This window comes from Anarhichas minor, unplaced genomic scaffold (genome assembly GCF_050575085.1).
Source record: "Anarhichas minor isolate MPS153535 unplaced genomic scaffold, ASM5057508v1 ptg000023l, whole genome shotgun sequence".
Lineage (NCBI taxonomy): Eukaryota > Metazoa > Chordata > Actinopteri > Perciformes > Anarhichadidae > Anarhichas > Anarhichas minor.
Genome location: NW_027466469.1, coordinates 4,627,346 through 4,652,804, shown reverse-complemented (window position 1 = coordinate 4,652,804; position 25,459 = coordinate 4,627,346). Strand labels below are relative to the sequence as shown.

The following is a 25,459-nucleotide window of genomic DNA, read 5'->3' as shown; positions in this document are numbered from 1 at the left end:
ATATGAATTATTACACCATTAGACCCCCAGGGGTGCACGCACCACACTTTGGGAATCCCTGGACTAAAGAATAGATGAAAATAAGGTTTTGCCAGAACAATCTTTATAAGTTACTTAAAAAATGTAATGAGTGAAACAGGTAGGGAAAAAAAGTTTGAATCATTGTAACAGTTACATTGCCATTGGATCCAGTTCCTTTAAAAATAAATTGCCAGGTGAAAAGGTGTTTTTTGTTGTAATACTCATTTGGGCCACGACAGGCTGAAGTGCCCCATAATCTAAAAGCATTCATGTTTTCTTCCCGGTGAGCTTGAATTTCTCCATGCACAACCCAAGGCACATTGTGTGTTAGCATTAAGATATGTCAACGAAAACATCTGGAAGAAAACATGAACGCTTTCAGTCCTATTTAGAACAAGTGGTGCACTTCAGCCTCTTTGTGGCCCAAACGAGTACTACAACAACAAACATACACACAAAATTACTTGCCACAACTTTTTTTTCTGCCTGCTGACACAGATGATAAAACTTGGAAAATTGATCCTTGCAAAAAGACATTGATGGAAAAAGTTTTTTAAAGAACTTAGAAAGATTATTCTCACAAAAAAAAACGTTTCACCTCCTAAATCCTAAACACAGGATAGACAACAATTTAGATCAGACTTAGATCATTTTTTTCCTCACTTGCCTTTCAGGGCTTCCGTAGTTAATAGTTCTTTGAAGTTCTATACCCAGACAGAGAATGTACTGTAATGTGTGCTGCAATTGGAGACCCAGCTTTCAGTCTGGTGTGTTTTTCTTGTCCCTCCTTCCCACAGCTGATGTCCTGGCTATGAGAGCAGCGTCGGTGGGGATGTGTGTTCTGTCCGTGGTCTCCGTCCTGATCATGATACCCGGCCTGAGGGGCACCACGTTGGTCCGCAGCGCGCTGGCTCGGGGCAGGCTGCTGCAGGTCTCTGGCGCCCTCTGTCTGTGCGGAGGTCCGTACTGCGGCTCCTCACTCATGACAAAAACAGCCGTAATCAAATCCAGCCTGAAGCAGTTTGTTGGGTTTTGTGGTTCCTGCACAGTGGGTGACTGCTTCGGATTCATATCATTCTCTGGTTCAACACATGTCCGCACGACTTCATTATTTACACTTTAACAGATGTAACGCTGAACTTCTGACTCGTGTATCGGTTTGAAAATGTGTATATGTGTGTGTATATTTGTGTGTGTGTGTGTGTGTGTGGGCATTTTAGGTGCGTGTGGTGCAGCTGGCCTTCTGTGGTATGGGGTGGACACTTACACCAGATACAGACAAGAAGTAGGTGTCATTGCACAACACTTATATTATATGAGTTTTTTTTTTTTTTTAAATCCAGCCACACCATTTTTTTTTTTTTTTTGATCGAGCCACTACCAAACCCATTTTTGTCTTTCCATTTCCAAAAATTGTTTGCTAATGTTGTCTCAGCAAAAGTACAGCCAAATTAATTTCCTGTCCAGCAGCCATTAAGCTCACCTTTCTGTCGCACTCTTCTAATAAATAACTTTCATATTTCAATATTTTCACTGCACAGACAATTCTAATTGTATCAGCACTGCGAATCAATGAAATCTAATTTATTCTCTTTCAAGATGCTCGTTATCAACAGCGTGTTGTGGGCATGTTAATTTTCTGGCAACATTTTGATAACAATAAACCCTTTTATTTCATGTTTACTGTTCCTCGGCTCCTGAATCTGCTGTGTGTCTGTGTGTGTGTGTCTGTGTGTGTATGTGTGTGTGTGTCACTAACGGTGTGTTTCTTTCTGGTAGGAAGAAACTGACGCTTGATGTCCAGCTCAGAAACAAACCTGCCAAGTCAGGCTGAAATAAGTTGAAAGAGCTGCGGTCGAGTTAGAGACTAACTAGATAGCAGGCGGTGGAATTCACCGAGAAAAAAAAAAGGTCTCACAGAGCGAGAGGATACGAGCCTGCAGCACAGGTTTAATGGTGTTCACTACGTTTTTTTATAAAATCAAGGTAGAGGTTCTTTTGAAATCGCAAAATCCATTTTTCCTGAAGTTCTCATAAGAGAGAGAAGAAGATAGAAAAAAATCACAGATAGAAAGTTTTCATGCCTTCAAGGCGTAATGTGCTTGCTTCATTATTTCTGCATCTTTCTTTTTAACAGGTGACTCTGGGGATGCCAGGGATAACGTTTGAGTTTGGACTCTCCTACTGGTTGATGGTGGGAAGTGTGTTCTGCTCTCTTACCTCAGCTGTATTGGCGATCAGGAGTGCGTCTCATATCTGTGATGCCATCTGGACGCAACCGAGACTCGGTCCGGGCCAGGAAGCCGGGACCAATGCTGTCGTGTCACAGCAGTCTACGTCAAACTACAAAACTTACATTTAAAGCTTTTTCAATAAAGTAGCTCCATGAAGTGCTGAAGTCTGCTCTCACTTAACTTCTAAATATGCAGCCCAGCCGCCAGGTATAAATGTCGTCATTGTGCGCTTCTGCAAACCACGGATACGTTGTGATGTAGTATATCGAGCTATCGTTAATGACGTGTTTTAAGTGGTTAAGTTACATGGTATAATAACAAATTTAACTAGCAAGAAAGTTCACTAAGGGTGGATGGGTCAAACAGCACAGGACTTACACCCAGGAGACCACTGTTCGTGTCACATGTAAAACCAAAAGTAAACATTGACCTAGGCTAGCCAAGGGCGGTGGATATTTATTTATGCGAGTTACGTTACATAACTTTAAGTAAGAAAGTCAGCGAAGGCCATTTGTGTTTTATTAATGGTCGATATGTTGTTGCGTCGTTACGTTGTTGCGTCTTTACGCTGTTGCATCTTTATGTTGTTGCGTCGCTGCGTTGTTACGTTACCATATTACCATGATGTGTTTTATTAATGGTCGTTGCGTTACGTCGTTGCGTTACGTCGTTACGTTGTTACGTTACGTTGTTACGTTACGTTGTTACCATGATGTGTCTTCTAAGCTTAGCCAAGTAGTTTAGTTGGCTAAACCTAACTAATTGTTTCATCATATTTACCACGTTGCATTGTGCGTTTCTGCAAGTGTGATACGAGGCTAATATGAGCCGTATTCATGAAACATATCCCATGGTTTGCAGACACGTAGAATGTCAACTTTTCGTCCTGGCGGCTGGGTTGCAATAAGAATGCCGAGTTTCATTATGAAAACATTTTACTTTTTTGAAATGATGTTTACAGTTTAGCAATAAAATAAATTCCAGAGTTTCCAGTCTGACATTCCTAAATTACCATGATGTCCAAGTCCCAATCGAAGGCGTTTCTCACACATCATCCATCATTCAAAGTGCTGAGAGTGGGAAAACACATTCCTGTTTTTACTATAATGGTTTGGTTTCTGCTGCAAGCTTCGGTTCAACGGGTTCATTGTGCATGTAACATTGGCTCCGTGTTACCACATATTCATACAGTAATTACAGTGAATGTATATCTTATATCAGTAAACTGTTATCTCTGATAAGAAGAACAAAAATATCTCTCAAGGAGCTTGAGCAGGAAGAGACAGATGCTGATACTGTACATGTGTTTAATTAGAGTTGTATGAGTGTGCTAAAAATCACGGTTCATGTGACATGTTTTTGTATAGTTTACATATTGGAGCAGATGTCCTTGTGGGAGATGTGGGGTTTTTTGCATGACAGTTTTAAACGGTGTGAACGGTCAGCGTTGCTGAACAGACTGTATAGTCATGGGTAGTCTAGGCGCATCCGTACATGTCAGGTGTATGTGAGATTTCACATCCGTACACCGTTCCCACCACTGGTGTCTTCAGTGTGTGTTTTTCTCAAACTACCTTATTTAAACTCAGTATACAAACTCATGGATAGTCTGCCTCGGTTGGTAAAAAGACAGCGGCTTTGAAACGGACTGTATATTTGTACTAAAATAATGTGGCATTGATTTAAAGTTCTTCAAATCATCCACATATTCAAGATCTTCCAATGTTATTTGAAGCTGATTTTCTTAAAGACGTGGTTCATATTTATTCAACCCTATCTTACGACAAATATCCACATGTCCATATTGAAAGTTATTGGTCGCAGTAATAATTCCATCTCTCCGTACCGGCCGTGAAGAAATCCCTTCCTAACGGGACTCCAATTTAAACACCTGTTCACACATATGGACTTAAAGTAGCAGACTCTTGTTGTTGTTTCCTGCACAATGTTTTTCCATTGAACTTGGAAATCGGCTATCACATGTTGGGGAAATCAAAATTGACATGATTAGTTGTCCACAGGACATTTACATAAAGTTGAAACATACATAAACTGCCATGTGCAAATAATGTAGAAAACAAGAATTTTAAAACACTGGAACAGGACATAAATGTGTTCTGGAGTTTTGCTGTATGGTCAAACATTGACACTGTTGTCGGATGACTGGGTCGACAAAGACTGTAACTTTGGAAGATTTGTTTGATTTGGCTTACCGCTACTCAGACTGCTAGAGCCTCATATTAGCTTCGGCTGAACTTTGGAATGCATTTTTGCCCAGAATGAAAGTTGTGTATTTTGTCTCCCATCTCTTACCTTGGAATATCTTTGGGCAAGTATTTCTTCATGGCTAGTATAGACAGGTGGAATGATTGCAACAAGCAACTCTTACAATGTACATTTGGCCATGTGTATATTGCATTAAAGGGTAACTTTAAAACAATATTTTCCAACGTATTTCCCAATGTTTTTAAGTTTAAGTGACTAATAGGGACAAAGAACTGTGAAATTGGTCCAGTATTGAGGGACAACGCTGAAGACGGCAGCTAAACGTGCTGCAATATAATTGCTCAGGGCAACTCCTCACCGTCAATGTACCTCCACTAAAAGTGCTTGTGATCGATATGAAAAAGGCTCAGATTTATATTTTAAGTGTCTGGCAACATTATGAAAGCCCTCCAATCATGTTTCTCAACCTTCCGCTTTCTGTTTGTAATTGTGAATTGTGAATGTGAATGTGAATTGCTGGAAGACAATGGTAGAAACGTGAGTGAGAGTTGGAGACAGTAGTGGCGGTGTTGTCAGAGTTTGTAAGCATAGCTTAGTGTTATCTAAAAAAAAAAATGTAATGTTATGGCTGAAAAATGTAGAGGATATCCACAATGTGGATGCGCCTCGAGTTCACAGAACGCGACTTCTCCGAACAATAACATACAGACCGGATCAAGCTAAAGGTAAAGAAAAAGGTTTTGATTATTTGTAGGGTTCTTTCCATAATGTAGTCGGACACTCACAACAAGCACTTTTAGTGGACGGGTAAAGAGTTGTACCGAGAGATTGCTGCCCGTTTAGCGGCTGCCGTCTGCAGAGTTCTCCCTCAATACTGGACCAATTTAAATTTCGTTAGTGGTAAGACACAGAAATATGGGGAGAAGGTTGAAAAAGACCCAAGTAACCCTTTATATGGGTCTGTAGAAGCTAATCCTTAATTCCAAGCTCGTGATTTAATAAAAGTTTTGCGGCTGAAACTCAAAACAGAAGGAAAAATCAAGCCTTGTTATCAACTGTAGCAGTGCTGAGTCCACTTGAGAATGTGCCACAGTCCAGTGGAGCAGAAGTGGAATTCCACGTCTGCAATTATTGAACAACGGGGTGCAAAAGAAATATTTGAGCTGGAAAAACAGAGGGACGAGCAGAGGAAGGTGTGTGTGTGTGTGTGGGGGGGGGGGGGGGGGGGGCAAAAGTCAGTCGAGGGTGAAAAGTACATGACTCATGACTCAAATCTCTTGGTTTTTTCATCTCTGTTTGCTTTATTCTAAAAGAAACAGACAGGGGTATACCGTAAATGAGATGATACACAACATTGAGGGGGGTAAATATTAGAGAAATGAATGGCGTGGTAAATAAATGCAGGCTTGAACGCTCAGCCAACGGGCGTTCCTTAGTACAGGAGACAACACAAAGTACAGTACATCCTTTAGAGTCCATAAGGCAACGACTCTGTCATGGCATTCACACAAAATCATATTGGCACTTAACGAAACTAAATGAACGCACTGGGTATATCCTCAATCCAGGCTACAAGGAAACAGGCACACAGCTTTAATACAAACAGTGGCACACAAGGCACTATGCTTCAGATCTATCGTACGTATGTCTTTGTTGTTTCATAAGTGGTACTGCAGAGTAGCTTCACAGTCATTTCCAGAAGTCCGACAATAGATTTTTTTTTTAAAGGCACACAGAACTGCTGGCAGGGGGAACTATGGACACGCACGTCCTTCAAGATGGGACGGGAGACTATGAAGAATCCATGAAGTCAGAAACAAACGTGTGCTCAAACATGTGTTATAAGGCACTGTAGTAAAACATTATACTGTATATGTAGTAAAAAAAAAAGAAAGAGGAATAGGGTAGGTGGTATATACACCCGGGCATTTTAACATGTTATAGACAACATACCCTGAATGACTGTCTCTCCCAGAGTCAGCAAAACAGACAAACCAGGATATCTAAAAGAAATTCTAAAAACTCCCAAAAATTTATTTTTTCTTTCTTTTACAACAAAGACTCTAATTTATGTTGCTGCAATGTGCTTGCCGTTGATAAATTCTTTTTTGTCTGTGTGTCTGTTTTGAAGTCCTCGGGGAGAGGGTTTTGTCTGTAGATAGAATCTAAACCATGGTAAGGCCAGAAGACTCTCCCAAACTACAAGTACTGCTCCCTTTTCTCTGGTGGGGTACTTTTAACATTTGGTCTGCAATTCAAAAGGGAAAAAGAACACGTTTCAGTCAAGGCACAGTTACAGCGCACAAAAGTAAACCCAAAAGACACATATTACAAAAAACACCCAGAGGTCATAGGATATAAGAGAAATCATAATAAATCAGCGCAAAACAAAAACAGTTTCAACTCATTGTTAACGTTTGGCCAACAGTAAGACAAAGGAGGACGTGGGAGGTGTAGTAGAGGGTTCACATGGAAACGGAGGAGGCCACCTCATTTCTTAAATAGAAGGTCTTAATCATCGTCCTTTAGGAGTCCATATTTACAGAAAAGGCTCAGAAGGTAGGGGACAAAAATGGGAGAAGACAATGCATCTTGGTTCCCACTAAGGTGCAGATGTAGTAATGAAGAAAGGGGAGTATTCTACTGCAAGAGGTCCAAATTTAGGGTCAAAGAGAAAAACGGGGGGAGGGGAAAAAAGGGGGGAAGACAGACGTTGGACAGTCGGGACAGTCCTCGATAAAAGGGCGGGGGGCTGATCAGTCGGGGAAACTAGTTTCACTCAACAACTCTGCCCTGAATTAGAGGAGAGAAGAAGACAGTGAGAGGAGAACAGGAGGAACAGGAGGGGAAAGAAGAGACACATCAAGACTGCTCAAATTCTCACAGCAGCTATGAAGTGTTAGAAAGAAAGCAGAGGCGCTTGATGATTATACAGATGTTAGCAGAAGAAAAGGGGATGGGAAGTCAATGAGAAGGAGCACGGGAGGTGATGCTACATTAGGCTTATAATGATGGACTGGCTGATGCAGGGGACACTCTTGCTGAGAGTTAGATGAGAAGATTAATACCACTCTCTATATCTTTATGGTAAATATGAAGCTAGAGCCACCTGAGCAAACTAGCTAGTTTGGCTAGGTTAGCTTAGTTTAGCAAAAGCAGGGGAGAAAGCAACTAGCTTGGCTGTGTCCAAAAGTAACAAAATCTACCGGCCAGCGCTATAATATATAATAAATAATATAATGTCTCATTTGTTATGGTTTTGTTGTTGTTGTTGTCTTCAGACAGAGCCAGGCTAGCTGTTCCTGCTGTTTCCATTCTGAATGATATGCTAAGCTAACCGTCCCCCTGCTTTTAGCTTAATATCTAACAGACAGATAAGAGAGTGGCATCGATCTTCTCATCTAACTTCCGGCAAAAAAAAACAACAAATAAGCATACTTCCTGAAATTTCAAATCATTGCTTTAAATGTATATTTTCATTTCTTTGGACATAGCATTACAGGTAGTTTTCTTTTAATCAGACTTGTTGAGCAATCCCTATTCAAAGCGCAGCTGCTAATGACAAACAAGTAATGCCTGACATCCCCTATTATTTAAAGGGCACAAGGAATTTTCTATAGGCCCACCACCCCCCAACCCAATCTGTCAGAGCACTCCACAAACAAGTGTCTACTAAGAAGAGAGGCCGTATGACCGGGAAACGGGGGGACTGGGAGCGTTTCTAAGAAAAGTTAATGGCTTTATTATCTGGAACAGTGATGGACCGCCTCTTTTAGAAACTCAAGAGCCAATTTAGGCCGACTGTTGAGTTTTACAGCCTCTACTGTGGAGGCACATTTTTTAAAACGTTGCAGACATCTATTGTAATGCATCCTCGTGGAGTAGTCAGTGGTTTGCAATAACACGTATAGATCTACTGCAGTGAAGTTAAACATGACATTTATACTATTCATAAGTCTGTTTTAAACATGCTAGCTTATAGTCTATCGTAAAGTAATGAAACTGTGGTGTCTTATCGCTTATGATCCCCAGTGAGATTAATACCTGTGTGGGAAGTACATGAATTAACTTATATCTTAGACATTGATTGATTGATTGGTTATACAAGAGAATATGAGATGAAGGTGTGTGTGATTCTGGAATGATGGTGTTAGTAGATGGAGCATGGTGATGAGAGCCTCCACTTTCTCTTGGTGTAGAGTCAAATGGTGGAATGACCATTAACAGCATTCATTTCAGTCAAACTAAGAAGACAACTTTTTTACTAACAATTCACCTCCACTAATGCGTGCAGTTCAGGTTGTGTCTTCATGCACAGCCCTCATCAAGTGGTTGTTGTGTAAAACGGGACTACGTAAGAACTAGCTTCTTTTAAAGTGAGGAAGCTCGTCAGCAGTTGGCTGCCCGAGACTTACATGGGACGCTGAACACAGCTGCTTCTTTTTTGTCACTGTGGTTAGTTTATTCACATGTAGGTTTCTCTTTATCAGCCCGTAGCTACTGAGATCATTTCCTCTTGAGTAGTTCTGGAGTTCTGGAGTAGTTTAACAACCGGGGGGAGTTTACAGTCAATAATTAAAAACTTCTTTAACCTGTTCTCACTCCCAACTCTTCAAATACCAATGTTCGGGCAGTGCCCCCGGACATCTGATATTGACGCATCGAGGCACCCTTTAGTGTCCGTGAGACACTCGGCACTAGGCTTTCAACTTCGACGAAACTGACGTAGTATTGAGAGCAAGAAAGTCTGCGTTGGGCGAGTCGGAGGGGAGGTTTAATTGGTCAAACAAAACAGGACTTTCCCCCAAGGGACCGCTGTTTGCGTGCCGTGTGAAACCAAGTCAACTTGACTTATTTTATCAGGGTTTTGCCACGTAACTTAGGAACCAACGCCTGTTACGTGACAACCACAGTTTGTTTAGTAACAAACATAACCAGTGGGCAACCTCCAGTTCAGAAAAGTGATGCCAATGAGGAAGTGCCTTAAGCATTCTCTCTACTGACCATCAGGATACCACTCCCCTGGTTGCAAAAAGATTGTATAGAAGTCTATGAGAAAATGACTCTACTTCTCACTTGATTTATTACCTGAGTAAACATTGTAGAGATGAGTTTATGGTCTCAATCTCTAGTTTCAAGTCTTCATCAATACAGCATGTTTATTTAGTAAATGATGGTCCATTTAGAGTCAAACAGACCATAAAGCAGGGTATGCTTTAGGGCGTGGTTAGCTTGTGATTAACAGGTCGCTACCAGAGCCGTATACTACATCTCCGCGCCACTCCTCCACAGTCCAATCGTGGTCAAGTTCGCTCACTGGTTGCAAAAAAACAAAATGGCGAAGGCCAAAATATAAGATGGTGATGGCCCAAATCAAGATCTTTTCCTAAGCCTAACCAAGTAGTTATGTTGCGTAAGTAAACCTATGTTGGAAGTTTATTTTGAAAAGAGACCGTATGCATGTAACAAGCGGAAAACTACGTTTTCTGTGAACATGGGAGTTTATTTTGAAAACCTCCAAAACGTATGATAGAGGGGAACCTATAGAGCGTCCTAGTTTGAAGCGTAGGGCTACTGCTGAGCGTCAGTATTTGACGAGTTGGGACTGAGAACATGTTGACTTGGTGGATATTTTACAGGGCGATTCCAGACTTTTTTTAACTCAGTGAGGAGGGGCTTAGACCTCTGTATGTCTAAAATTCTGACTACGGGCCTGGTCCCCATAACTGGAGAGTTGCACCACAGTACAACAGCAGCTATGCTGATAGTTTGAGCAGGAGAAGCTTTAGTACAGTGAATTTGTGGGCTGTACCTTTACACAACATAACTGCACCAGTGGAGTGTGAATACACAAAGCAACATGGAGACAAAGCACAGATGCAGCTCCAGCCAGGAAGCATAGGACATGCTAATAAAGTTCACTTTTGCAGTATTTCTAGCTCCATGTCCATTGTCTCTGGGTATCTGCTGTGACACACTTTACATTATGCCTTTAGATGTTTTGATTAGTTTCCCTTTCATTTTTATTTTAAAGTGGGTGACTCATAGTGTTGTGATTTTGGGGGTCAGATTAAAGCTGCTGCACTAATTTCAAGTAGATTTAACAAATGACATTGAGGCATTTGAGAGGTTTCCATTCACAATTGCAAGCTTTGTATCATCATATAAGTAAGCTGGATGATTGCTCGCAAATGATTTATTAAAGTTTGTAGTTTTTTTAGCCACCAAAATACATCCTACCGGTGCTTGTGTGAGTACCTGTGTCTGCAGAGTGTAAGTACTACATGATTGCATGTGTGTTTGATAGTCTTTTTGTTTTGTTTTATAATTTGAGGAAAAAGGGAGGGGGGGCGGTGCCAAGCGTGTCCGATGCTCTCTGTTTGGGTGGCTGCTGGAAGGGGGTGGGGTTTACACGTACTCCCTGGTTGTGGAAGGCTGTGATTGGCGGTAATACTGCTGCCCTCGCATCTCCTCTTTAGAGCAGGAGCAGCACAGCAAGGAGCCGCCCAGGACCGTCAGACTGGCCGCCGCCCAGCCCACGAACAGGGCCGAGCCGAACTCATACCTGTGCAAATTAGAGAGAGAGAGGACAGGTGTACAGGATGGCTGCGAGTGTACAAGGTTTTACTGTTTTTACTTCTTTCCGAGATGTTACAATGATTAGCTCTGACTCATTGGAAAGTCAAAAGCAATCCAAGAAATATCAAAGAACATCAAGCACGGTATGTAAAAGAAATAATAATCAAAATAATCTTGTATATTAATTATTAGTTTTACTTATGAATGCACTTTTCTGATTCTTAAAATGCACATGATAACTATAGTGAGAGTATAATACTGCCCCAACCGCCAATCACTATTAGCTTGTCAATTCTAGGACAAGGGATGGATTTTAATGGGATTTATTTTAATGTAAAAACAACTGTTGCATATACAGCTTCAGACAAAATATGAGGCTACTTCAATGCTGTTACTGGATGTAAACACTCAACAGATCCGCATTACTTTGGAGGCAGACGTCTTCCCTTTCTGTCAGCGTCTCTAACCTCTGCACAGCCTCTTCTCAGCAGCGATTCAAACCGACATCACTCACTTTGTCCCGTGAGATGGGAAATTACTCTAATGAAGTGGTACGTGTTAATCTGTTTTTAGTCTAATGTGCCTCACACTTGGTTATTTAGAACGACAGTTTTTAATAAAGGGGTTTCTTTTTGTTCCTGGGCTCAATCGTTCCTGGGATTATTTCATATGAGATGAATTCAATGTTGTGTTTACATGATGGTATCCAGTATTCCATAGACTTAAATGGAGGTTAACGCAGTAGATTGTGTCACGTTAATCCTGTGACAAAAACCACCAAATAGATAGTTTGATGGTTTATTTAAAGATTATGTCAATAAACTGGCGACATTTGCCCACTGCCTCAAAATACACATACACAGTCGACTGTATGCACAAAAATGCCATTTTATACAATTCGATATACATAATAATGACGGTAAGAATTTGATATGGCACATTCATGCGTCCATCAATTTTGAAATGAATCATTAACAAGGTTGCAATGCTTTCCGAGAGCATTTTAGGGGCCACGACACAAAGGAAAGGACAACTAGAAGTATTTAATCTTGCATTTATGAAGTTGAGTTTGTCAGCAGTTCCTTCACATACCTGGCGTTGGGCGGTGTGTTTGGGTTGAAGAACAGATAGGACACCTGAGTGGCATACCAGGACACGGACACCAGTGTACATAGACCTGTGGAGGGAGAACAGATAAATAAGCCTGACAAGCATTCACTGAAGCTACAACAACTCACAAACGAACTGTGGGGAAACCTCATTTGGTTAATTACCCCCCCCTCCCCTGGGCTTGTGGTTTATGTCTGTGGTCAGCGACTAATGCCTCTAAAATGTTCCTGTTTACAGCAGGGACTCGTAATTACAGAGAAGACCCCCACCCCCCAGTGAGAGATTCAGGCTAGAAAAACACCACACCACTTTTGCTAAATGTGCTGGTTGTGGGAGATGCTGCTGTATTTCTATATCATTATTGGTTGTAAATCAAACAGAGCGTTAACAGAACACAGCAGAAGTCCCACCCGCGAGCAGGAAGAGAGCTCCTCCGATCACGGCGATGCGGGTCTTGGTGACCGGGTTGTTGTCCCCCACCTTGGTGCACTTCATGCCCACCACGCTGACGATGATGCCGATGAAGCCCAGCAGCACGGACACCACCATGAGGGCTCGACATGTCTGGATGTGGACTGGATAAAGAAGAGGGATGAGGGGGGAGGCAGAGGGGGGCACAGAGTGGCGATACAATTAGAAGATATGGAAGAAAGGGAGGGGAGAGGGGGAGAAAGTGGTGAGGGAAAATATATTTTTAGTCCATCGCTTGAAATAAAGTGCACATTTCTGGACATTAAAAGTGACGATTATGAGGGAATGAAGCTGCACACGCAATGTGGGGTTGATGGGAGACCACATGCTTCTCTGGCAGGAAGCTCATCCACCACTGTCCTGTTCAGCAGGGTCATTCCTGCCTTGTTCGTTTCCAGAGGTCACTTTCTCGGCCAAGCTCTGGGACCTATTTTTTTTTTTTTTTAAATGATCCTGTATATCTTCTGTATAATTCCACTGTGGTTTTGCCTTCTCAAACATCCAATGCGCCGCCCACAGGGGCCTCAGCACCCACATAACTCAGTGGGAGGAACATATTTACACATTATTTACACACACACACACACACATACATATGTGCAAATGCACGATATCTGCACACTCACACACAATATCTGTAGGTGGAATAGACACAGATGAAACACACAACTCTCTCTCTCTCTCTTTCACTCACACACACACACACACACACACACACAGAGGAGCTGTAGGAGGGCCTGCTTTACATGTTTCACACAGTGGGATTAGTGTGGCTTTGTCACAAAGCAAGATTGTTTTCACGGGGCTGTCGCCAGGGCGATCAGACTTTGCTGAGGCAACGCAAAGCGCTTAATGATACTGTCAAAATACCGGTGGAGTGTTGTCTCATTTGCAACAAGCGAGGGGATTGTTGATGCCCCAGCGGCGGAAGTAAACAAGCAAAGTCTCGTATATCCCGATTCTGATAGCCGACAAAGCTGACAAATAATTAAAAGGAAACACAACAGAGCCTTTCGTGCAGGTTTAACAGCCAAGGTCTTTGGCATTACCTCCGAATAACAATGACTTGAAGTGTAAGCCAGTGTTTGTACATCGCAGGAGAAAGGCAAGTTTCAAATTACACCAAAGCCACAAACACAACATCACTGAATAGACTTAAACAGATAAAGAAAACAATACAATAGTTTGAAGAAGAGAAAATATGTCCACTCATTTTTTTCCAGAGCTTTCAACTCCAGTTCATGTTCTTCAAAGCTTTGTTGAAAAAAGAGTGAAGCTTTAAGGTTGTTTTTTTGTTTTTGTTTTTTCATCAAACTATTGTTTCCAAAGTTAAGAAAGAACTTTCCCTTTCAATTAGATTGAGTCGATTAAAATCAATATAAATATTGCATTCATCCTGAGCTTTCAATCACATTTCACTGTGTTCAAAACTCTGGAAAATAGCCATTAAGAAGCTTGAGCAACAATTTTTTATTTTGTCAAAACTATTGTTTCCAAGGTCAAGAATGAACGTTTGTGCTCCACTGGAATAGAATTGTTTGACAAAGAAACAATCAAACACAAATGAAGCCTCACATTTAGCTAGTAAGTGACCCTTGAGTTAAGATTTTATATTTCAGACAACTATTTCAAAGGTCAAGAATTATTGTCACACTCAAATACAATAGTTTGAATTAAAAGGAAAACTTAACTCAAGGTCCATTTACTGACTTTTTTCAGAGCTTTCAACAGCATCTCAGTCTTCAAAGTTCTAGACAAACATTGTTTGCAACAGTAGAATGAGAATAGAATAGAGAAGAATACAATAGACTAGTCTGAAAATACTTCAGCTTTTCATCGTCCAAGCTTTTGGGGGGAAAAAGCTAGCAATCGGACCTGTTTGTGAAATGACTATTTCCAAAGTAAAGAATAGAAACTCATGCTGAATCAGAATATAACAGAATGTGGCTTTATGTGTGAGGAAAACAGTCACTTCAAAAAGAGCTCTAGGGCAACAGCCTGAGCAGGAACCTGAAGTCCTCGTTTGTCATTGTGACAGAAATACACACACCATCATTCATGGTGCAGCATTGAAGTAGCATTTCAGAAGCTGATCTGAAGGGACTTATAATTGTGGGGGGGCGGTGGAACAATCTTTGAAGTCTGATTTATGGCTCTAGAGCTCCTTTTGATGGACTCTCTGGATAGTCTTCAACAGAGAGAGGTTTGATTTTCTGTTCTTTCATCCACTCTTGAGCATTCCTCTTTTTATTTCTGAGGGCGTTCGTGGGGGGGGTTCAGGCCGGTGCGCTGACCGGTTTCAGTTGGTGACGAACCAGAGAGACGTTCGGGGGCCTTTGGGGTAAAGGAAAGGCTAAAAGCAGGGAGGGAGGGACGCTGGCTCACCCACTAGGCCATCTCTCTCTCTCTCCAGCGGCCAAGGTTAGCAGTGCCAGCTACAAGCTTTCAACGAGTATGTGTGCTTGCTGGTGTGTGTACGTGTAGGCACTGTAAGGTCCCATTGTGAGGTCACTTGTCACTCTGTTGTACGTAATATCAGTTTGCCCACTCACTACACAACTATGAAACTTTCACTCATATCTGACAACCGCAGTCCTATTTTACCTCAAGCGCATACCTTGATTAGATGTTTGAGTGTATTACCGCACTTTATTCTCTGTTCACAGACAGAACAATGTGTCACGGTAAGTATACATACATACATACATACATACATGGAAGAATCCTGTATGTGTATGCTGGCAAGTCGTACTGCTGTTGCTATCAGGTCAACAAAATGCACCACATAGTTTAACTTTGTAATCTGTGAACATGTTTTATATTTGGTCATTTAAAAAGGCCTTTCTGGGGACAGGCATTGGAAATTAGCATTAGCTATAAATGCTGTGATACGTTGAATTGGATAATTCTTGTGCAATTTTCTCTGTTGTATTTGTCCGCATCAAATAAAGATGAAATGAATTAAATAAGAGTGGAATAGACGGCTGTTCATCGTCCACTCTGTGGCCACAGACGCGTCACTCTCGCTCTTCTGGACTTGAAGACATCAACTTCACACAATATATTTGCCATTTGTTGACCTGTTCCCATCACAAGTACCTTCCCATGAAAAAATGAGTGCGTCCTACTAACAAGTATAATGTGTGTATCACAGCCTGGTGTATCTTCTTCCTCTGTGCCATAGAGCTCCATTGTTGTCCAAAAACGATTACTTTTTTTGCAAAAACTATCAAAAACACATCAATTAGCCACACTGTTGCACTGGGTGACATTTTGCTTCATCACAAGGAACCCTCACACTGTAGTTTGTTTCTGAATCAGTCCCACAAACGATCAAATGCTCGCTAGAGCACCAAATGTGTATTAATCAAAGAAAGATTTGCTAAAAACTACAGTGCCCAGCTGTTTTAGGGAAAGTGCTGGGCCTTTTTTAAATATTGGTGAATTTCTTTTATTTATTTATATTCTTTTGATTTAAGTCTTCTGTTGGAACGAATGCGCTTGGACCCACAGACAGCGTAGGAAAGTCAGAAAGTATTGGGAGGCGGACAAACACATTGTTGTTTTTGGTCTTTTTGTAGGATTTGTTGACCATAAAAAACATGCATTCAGAATGCATGAATAAATGACAATTCACGGGAAGTTGAGCTGACTTGGCTCTTGGGCAATATTTTGTTCACCCTAACACTAAAGCAAATTTTATTATGTTATTGTGTGTTTCCGGTTCTGAAGAGCTGTCCTTTCAGCACCACCACCATCCTCCGCACTCTTCTGAAAATTAAAAAAAACATCCTTCTATCAACCCGAAACATCATCTCCTTTTTTGAGCAAAACAAAACTCTGCAAACCCGCAGAGCAGATCCAACACTTTCTTCCGCCGCGGCTGCTTGGCCGCATCAGTGGAGCGCAGCCACAGTCTGGTGAACAATTACACCCTCCATCACATGCTGCCCCCGCTGAGAAAAGTAGCCAGGGAGGAGAGTTCCTTCAGAACTCAAACCAGCGCTAGTGTGGGATCAAACCAAACGCCCCCTCGGCACACATGATCTGCTCCATTTCATAATCTGTCTGAGGAAGCACCTGGATGACCCTGTGATCGATGGAGACTCGCTCGGTCACGACTTGTCTGTGCTGCGTTCACCCAGAGGTACACACAGTATGTTTCACCCCCTTTTAGAAGCATTTCTTCAGTGTTTTGTCTTCAGTCTGAATCTGCACTCACTGGGTGTGTTAGTGGACAGACGGAACAATGTGCGCGTGTGGGGAAGACGGAGTGCATTGTGGGAATATCTCTGGTGTTTTGGCTCAACAACCGGCCTTTTCTTCTCCAAACAACCCCTATTCATCGGTGGAGGACAATACGTCGTTCTTATCACCGCGATGAGCCAAAGGAGATGGGGGATCGGGTCATCACACAACACGACGCCACAGAGTGGTTTGTTTTTTTGTCCGACAGCTCACAAAAATGTTTGCAAAGCGCCTAATTTTGTGGCAAGCGTGCCACAGCGGGGAAGCGTAAGCACAGAGAAAAAAACAACAATTGTTTTATGAAAATGACTTGTGACCCAAGCCCCCCCCCCCCCCCCACACTGTAGTTTTTCATTAGAATCTCGAATAGGATGATTTAAGCAGACAGTAGATGGATGGGTTCCTGTAATCTGCGTGCCATTAATTATGAGTCTCTAAATCCTACTCACAGATTGGAGATGACAGGAAGCTCATATTCTGAGCTAATTTATGTCTGAACCCCACATTCCTGACCCCCCCCCCCCCCCCCCCCCCCCCTCCCTCCCACTCCCTCACAAATAACGCTTTGGAATTTTTAATTGAACTTGATGATGACTTCGCAAGATTTACAGCTTCTGAATTGTTAGTGTCCCGATCCAGGCGACGAGGGTTCAGGGACTTTTTTTCCTTATGTTTTTCTGCTGTTGATTAATAGCTGGAACAGCTGTTGTGATATATCAGTAATATAACACCGTGGATTTAGTTTTTTTCTTTTTTTATCCTCCACAAACTGAGGGGGTTCTCACTGGATCTTTATATTTTGTCATCCTGGCTGATGGTAAGAAAGTCACACAGAGCCGCCTTATTGAAATGTGATTTGTTAAAGAAAGCAACGTAAGAATGCAGTGTGAAGTACGATTAAAAGACACTGTTCTTGGTGATGCCTTGCGAGCAGACAATTGCATTTTAACCGTGCTTTTCCATCATCTAGCGAAAGTCACTCCTCAGTGCCCCATCAACACACTAAGATTATATGTATGATGATACTCAAAAACAATATGAGCCTCAGGGAGGAAGCTTTACCAAAAACCGTCTAGATGGGAGATCAGAGTGTCAGCCGGTGAAAGTTAGTCAGGTTTTTTTCGGTCGAGCCACAATCAAACATGGTACTTACTGTCCAGCGAGAGCATGGAGTCAAAGATCTTGCACTGCACCTGTCCTGTGCTCTGCGAGGCGCAGCTCATCCACAGACCCTCGTACAGACCCACGGCGGTGATGATGGCGTCGCCGGCATACGACGACTGCTTCCACTGGGGCAAGGCGGTGGTGGAGATGATGCCGATCCAGCCACCCAATGCCAGGAAGTAACCCAACAACTGGAGACCTGAGTTGGCCATCCTTTTTCTTTTTTAAATCTCTCTTTTAGCTATGTCCCTCTAACTTCTGTCTGTACCTCCCTGTTTTCTGCTGGCGTCAGCTCTTTGTTCCGGGGGTGACCCTGGCGTGTCGCCCTTTCTTTGAGCAGTCCTCGCGGACACACCTGTTGCGATCCTGTCACTCGTCTCACTTTTCTCTATCTGGTCACTCTGAGCATCTATGTTCTGCCTCTCGGCTTTAACTCTCATCTGTGGAACTCCCCCTCTTTCTCCTCGTCTCTTAACTCTTTTCTATCTATTTTTTTTTAGCTCTTGAGCTCTCCACGTCAGTTGGGGCGATTAGTCGAATGTCTTCCCTCGGGACTTTTCCTGTCGGATTCCTTGATGTCTCTGGGACTCGGTCAGAGTGGAAGAAAGCCTTTTCTGGTGGTCAGCGGTTCAGTTCATCAAGCATCGTCGCTGGGCTGCCTCACTCTCTGCATGGCTTCTCTCTCTCTCTCTCTCTCTCTCTCTCTCTCTCTCTCTCTCTCTCTCTCTCTCTCTCTTACTCTGTGCTGCTTGCTTACTTTCCCCCCACTACAATCTTTCCATCTGCTCCTGGCTCAAGTGGCTCAACGAGGGGTAGCTGGAGAAAAAAGAAGAAAAAGGAGAAAAAAAACATGAACACAAAAAGTCCTTAACAGGCTGACCACGGAGGGATGGGGTAGAGGGCTCGTCTGTGATTGGGCTCCTCTGTGCTGTAGGAACGCCCACTGGGAGGGAAGGGGGTGGGCTGGTCGGGAAAACAAACACTGTTTCAAACAGAGAGGGAAAGAAAAAGATGGGAAAAACAGCAAGTCACAATGACCAGTTAATTAATGGCATTTTCTTGCATAATTTGCTCACATCCGATTGACTTTCTATCTGTATCGCTATCATTTAATCAGAAACTTTGACGCCATGCTGTTCCTGGTCTCGAATGTGTTGATCCTTTAAAGGTTTTGCCACCCCCGCTGGAGGTGTGGACGAGGTGGTGGTAAAAGTGCAACAAACACACGTAAATCAGCATCCAAACAATGCCTGGCTGAAAAGGACGTGTCACAGCCAGACAGGCTCTCTGTGAATTATGTGCCTCCGAGGCAAGCCCCCCCCACACACACACACAAACACGCATCACCATGGTGACCGCGACAAATGAAGAGAGAGAAAGAGAGTGTGAGAGCTCACCCGATTGTACATCCTTATGAGCTGCAAATGCAGACACACTCCAGTGTTTGGCGTGTCTTTTGGAGAGCTTTCCCACAGTTTGCGCGCCCCCATCAGCTCTGCTTCAACTCAACTCATTACATTACCTTCAATTCCCTTCAGACTAACCACATCATTCTATTCTGCCAATTAGACTGTCCACACACTCGGTCCCGGAGACATGGCCGTTTTCTCACATCTGCAAGAGACATGTCTCACTCCCACCCTGCACACACACACACACACACACACACACACACACACATACACACAGCCTGTCTACACAACATGTTCTTGCCTATACTCTCAAGGTTGGTCTCAACAGACTTTGGATGTAAAAAAAAAGTATTGCTCACCGAAGAATAAACCGAAATATAAAGCAGGACAAAAAGGATGTTGTTGGTATTCTAACTGTTTTTTTCATTTAGGTTTTTCTCACTTGATGCCATGTGTTAGCCCAGTGGTTCCCAAACTTTTTCTGTCAAGACCCCCTTTGATGATATAGGAACATTGGACGACCCCCCCCCCCCCCCCGCAACCCGACCCCAAATTTGTCTTGGTTTTTAATGAATTGCATTATAATGCATGAACTGTATAAAATATTTTTGCGCTTTAGACCAGTCACAAATCTGTCCATCTTTGTACATACTTCCTTCTCTTATCTTTATCTTTCTCTGTCGCTCCGTATCTTTCTCGCTCTGTGTCGCTGTGTGTCTCTCTCTCGTTCGCGCTCCCTCACTCTCTCTCTCCCTCGCTCGTTCGCGCTCTCTCGCTCGGGCGCGCGCTCGCTCTCGCTCTCGCTGGTTTTGCCACAGTCGGTCTGTGACATGAGCCGCTCTGGTGGCGTGGTTGGAACACAGTGCATGTCACGTCGGTTATTTTATATTGTTTTACCGGTGTATGTGTGCGTCTGTGTGTGTGGGTTGGTGATGAAGCCGCGACCCCCCTGTAGTACCACCGCGCCCCCCCTAGGGGTCGCGACCCCCACTTTGGGAACCACTGTGTTAGCCGTTCACTCTTTTGTTTGCCCTTTCTCTCACCTCTCCTACCAATTGAACCATGAACTTGATCTACCATAACATCACAAAAACAACAGAACATGTGAACATGCATGTGACCGCACTTATCCGGCACTGAGCATGTCCTTGAAAACTCCTAACTACACGTACACATTCTCGAACATTCACACACACATATATGGGTAGAAAGGGCGAGACATGGAGCTCTGCACACGGTTCTATAGAAATAGAATAGAGGGTAAAAAGGACATTGAACTGCTTTCCTTGGTCATTTAACTGGTACAAAAGAAAATGCCAATTGTTGTTTCTTGTTATGGTGGCAACATGCTTCAGTGGGGCTGTAATGTGTGGTCGCAGCTCTGAAGATGGTTTGCTGCCTAGCTAACTAGGTAGCTTGTTCTTCTCCGGAGTGGTGGGAGTCAGGCAGAGGGACCATTAGACCCAGCCAGCTGTTTGGCTCATTTTCTGTATCTAGTGGAGCATTAAAGCATGGTGGAATTAGCAAGCTAGCTAGCTTACTAGCGGATAGCTAGCTTGCTAATTCCGTCATGCTTTAATGCTACACTGGTTACTTAATTTAAGTCAAACAAAGTTGTCACTCATCTGGAAAAAGCAATGTGCTTTCCAACGCTATGATAAGAGTGAGTGGATGAAGCATGAGCTTGTTAAATTGTACTCATTGACTCTGGCTTTCTACACTCTCTATACTCTACACTACTCGTTTTGGTTGTTAATGCAAAACCTCAGTGAGTCCGCAACTAGCCATAAGTCCGTTTAGCTTATACGAAGTTAGCCCGCAACAGCTGCCGAAATTTCAACGGTACACATAAAAATGGTCGCCGCTCTGACCGCCCTGCTACGTGGATTTGAACGGGAATGTCCCTTCTACTCCTATTCTATTTATATGGTCCAAAACAACCCCGGTTTATTATCCTCCAAGCCCTTCTCATCCACACTATTGTTATAGGTTTGCATATTCCTGGTGTATGTGTGACCGTAACCCCTATGTGCTCAGGTTTACAGTGTCTAATGAGGGGCTTGCCATATGGGGTGAGTTGTGGTCAGAGCACAGAGGTCAGCTGAGCACTAGAGGCGAGAAGAGATGAAAATGAGGGAAAACAAGTGCTCTGTACAGGTCAAGTGTGGTGGGTGGAGCGCTGGGGGCTTTCTGATTTTTAATCATAACAACACCCTGCCATTGGTGAGGTTACAACGGTACAAGTCCAAGTGGAAAAACTCTACTCAGCAATGTTTTGAGTGTCAAACACTCACTGCCTGTAGGCTTAGAGCAAACAACAACAAATAAAAGTTCAAATTACTTATAATTTATTCACATCTGCCACCTCCAAGGGTACTGTTGGGTTCAGTTTATGGCCACTAAATCTACTTTGTTACTGTTACAGAAAGATTGTTATCGGGGCTAATACAAATAAGCTTTTACTGTGATGTACATGTCCATGTCCCACATGACTGTGGGACATGGTCCAACCCATTCTCACTCCCAACTCGTGAAATACCGACGCTTCGTCAGTGGCTCTTGGCATCTGATACCAACGCACCGAGGCACCCTTTAGCGTCTGTATGAGACGCACTGGACTTTCAACAAACTCCAATGTAAACCCATAAGCTTCAGACAAACACAGACTTTCACCCAGGAGGACACAGTTTGTCTTGTGTGAAACCATGGATGTTTTGTTGCCTAAACCTAACCGAGTAAACCTAAAAACGAATTAAATCTATGGTGGAAGTTTATTTTGAAAAGACATTGTATGCACGTACAGCTAAAACGGACACGCCGTCCCTGACACATCCAAAGCTGACGCTAGAGGGGAACCTAGAGCGTCACAGTTTGAAACGTATAGCCACTGACCAAGTGTCTGTATTTGACGAGCTGGGAGTGAGAATTTGTTGAAATGTCACACACTTTTTTTCACCCCAGCCACGAGGTCACTTGTCAGGTAAAGGCAAATATACTGTACGTCCTTTAGGCATATGAACAATGCCTTGTTTGAAAGATGGCTCTGAAGGTTGTTCAGAGAGGACAGGTCACAAGAGCTAGCTTTTTGCTTTTGTTCCCCCAACTACATCTGCTCGCTTATTGGTTGTGAGAGACTCATCTCTGCTTGAGGCTACATTAGCTGCTACTAGCATAGCATAGTGGAATCTCAGATGAAGCTTTCAGTTGGTCGCATCTCGATGGTTACTCACAAGTTGTGAAAACATGCGAAAACTCTTGCGAGACTGCCCGACAACCTATCCTAATCTATTCAAGGTCAATATCTAACCTTAACCATTTGAGGTAAATGCTTAACTTTACCATTCAAGGTCAATGCCTAGCCTTAATCATTCAAGCACAGTGTCTAACCATAACTATTCAAGGTCAATGGCTAACCTTAACCATTGGAAGTCAATACCTAACTTAAATCAGTTGAGGTCAATGCCTAACCTTAACCATTCGAGGTCGATGCCTAACTTAAACCTGTTGAGGTCATAACTTCAACCATCAAACGAGAATTTTGCAACTTGCCGGTTATCGTCTAGGTGTGCCCTTTTGGTGTTCTAGTTGCATTGTGGATACCAAGATGTTATCTCTGGTTCTTTCTGGTTAACTTTTTTGGTTAACTGTCCATTGTGAGTCTGAATGTTATAGAAGTGCAATGCATGTGCTACAGTAAACGGTGTGATCCTAACATTGTTAGCGTAGTTTTTTTGTGATACAGTATCTCGTTCACCCCAACACAATAACTCTTTCCTAGAGTGTCCCGATCAGACTGCACTGCCAACAGTTTTCATAGTTCTTTAAGAAGTATCAGTAGGGCTAGCCAGCATCTTTATTTAAAATGTGGGTTAATGTTTTAAATGACTACTTTTCTGTTAAAATTCTCAGTAGAAAAGGTCTCTGAAACGTCATGTTTCTTTCACTTTCAACTTAAGTTACTTAAGTGTAAACCCTCTTTCTGAAATAACTGGATAAGAGTGAACTCACAATGATATTGGTGAACATGTTACAGTTCTGACAAAGTCCATCAGTCCATGTGACTTTACCCAAAGATCAGGGGCGTTTCTATGATACAAAGAAAGGGGGGCTTAGCCCCAAAGGAAGTGGCATGTTTGCATGGCAATTTCTTTTGGGGCCGCGGATATCCATTGTTTCAGACAGTTCATAGATTGGTTCAATCAGAAAGAGGGTGATTTTGCTCTGTAGTTTTACTTGCATTCAGTATATGATAACACAAGAGACAGAATTTCAGGGTCATAGTGAAATTTGACAACACAAAAAAATAATTTTCCTGCTTGTAAAGGAAAGACGGATAAACTAGCTTTCATATCTGCGTCACTCCCAAATCCTAATTCTTAAAGGGACCGCACACAATGGATGGAGAATGGACCTGACAGTGTCAACTTTATATCGTTCAGTATGATGATAGGCTAGTGGATTGTAATTTGAAGGGGGAGAAAACATACAAACCAGAACGCACGCACATATGTAGCATGTTAGAGTTATAAATAACTTGTCCATGTGAGAAACAATAGTTTAATTTAATGACATCACCAAAAAAAAAAATATATATTATTATTATTATTTGTTTTTAAAGCCAATAATGCCAAATTATTTGGGGGGGCTGAAGAACATTTTAGCGGGGCTTCAGCCTAATAGGCCTAACGACGCCCCTGCCAAAGATCCATGTAGTGTTGGTCTGTGTTCCAGCACCATTACCGATGTGAATGCAGCCCTTCTCTACTCTTATCTCTTTGAGTGGACTCTCCCCAAACAGGAAACCAGCAAATGAAGTTAGCAGAGTCTCATACCCATGCACACACAATTAAGACATCAGGGGCCTATCAGATTATCTGGTGTTGTCAGGGTTACGGTGAAACACATGTGGACATGTAAACAGTATTGGAGGAGTATTATGTAACACAACAGGTGGGTTGTGGATTAGTACTTTTTGAAGGAACGGATAGGGATTATTCAGTGAAGTAGCATCACTTTGATGTCACATGAGGGAAATTTGTACGCAGTCATACATCTGGAAGATACTACACATCGCTTGCTATGCAAGCTTGTACATGAGTTCGCAGTATTCCCAGAGACCTTGTAGGGTCCTCCAGTAATTACAGCACGTCAAGCCTTTCCTGTCGATGTTTTTCACCCTGGAGAGCCCACATGAGAAGGTGGCGTCTGAATGAATGCTAACTCAGCACAGAAATGTATAATGTATCTCTGTGCCCCAAAGGAGAGCTCCTCTGGCCGGGCTCAAGTGCCCCTGAAGAGACTGTTGGCTCTGCTCATTATGGAGTTGAACAGAGCATCTTCCCCCCCCCCCCCCAAATTACACAGCAGCATCAAGTGCCATGCTGGACAAAAAAAAAAACATCTTCAGAATGTGGAGGAGAAAAACAGTTTGAGAGTTGAAATGTTTGGCAAAGTTATTGTTGTTGACTGATGTCCTAATTGCTTCTGATTATGTAATTTTGGATACTTAATTCTGAAAGCTACTGCGAGAGGCTGGCGAGAGCACTTTCCATGAACACTCCATAGTCCTGTTCATCTAATGACATGCAGAGGCCGTGCGTCCTGCGAATTCTTTTCATCCCAGTGTTTCCTAAACTCACTGTGGTCAACCTTGCTTTCATGCCTGGCTTCAGGTCAGCCGTTGGGTCAGCGCCTTCTGGTGATGGCAGTAGTGAAGCGTGTGACTGTCAGGGGAGACCCCTCCTTTCCGTCCTCTTCAACCTGCTTATTCCCCATCACCTTCCTTGTCTTTTATCTCCTCCCTCTTCCCCTCCCTCCAACTCCTGGCCAGAGGATGCATGGTTCAGTGGGTGCCATCAGTCACTCCCTCTCTCCATCGTCCCTCCCCACCTTTTACCTCTCTCCCTCTCCCCAGATTTTCCAGACCCCTGCCGCACTAAGCTGAGCTTAAGAGTCAGCTGAGCTGATCAAAGAACCGTAGCCATGTAGTGGCTA

The 25,459-nt window shown here is 42.9% G+C and overlaps 1 protein-coding gene across 1 annotated transcript; it reads right to left on the bottom strand.

Moving 5' to 3' along the window:
- Positions 1 to 6,205: 6,205 nt before the first annotated feature.
- Positions 6,206 to 18,265, bottom strand: cldn19 (claudin 19). The gene is made up of 5 exons (XM_076096888.1): positions 18,043 to 18,265; positions 12,581 to 12,745; positions 12,153 to 12,237; positions 10,900 to 11,046; positions 6,206 to 6,729 (listed from the first exon to the last, which is right to left on the bottom strand). The coding sequence occupies exons 1-5, from the start codon at positions 18,263 to 18,265 to the stop codon at positions 6,681 to 6,683; spliced, it is 669 nt and encodes a 222-aa protein (XP_075953003.1). The 3' UTR covers positions 6,206 to 6,680.
- Between the last annotated feature and the right edge of the window lie 7,194 nt (positions 18,266 to 25,459).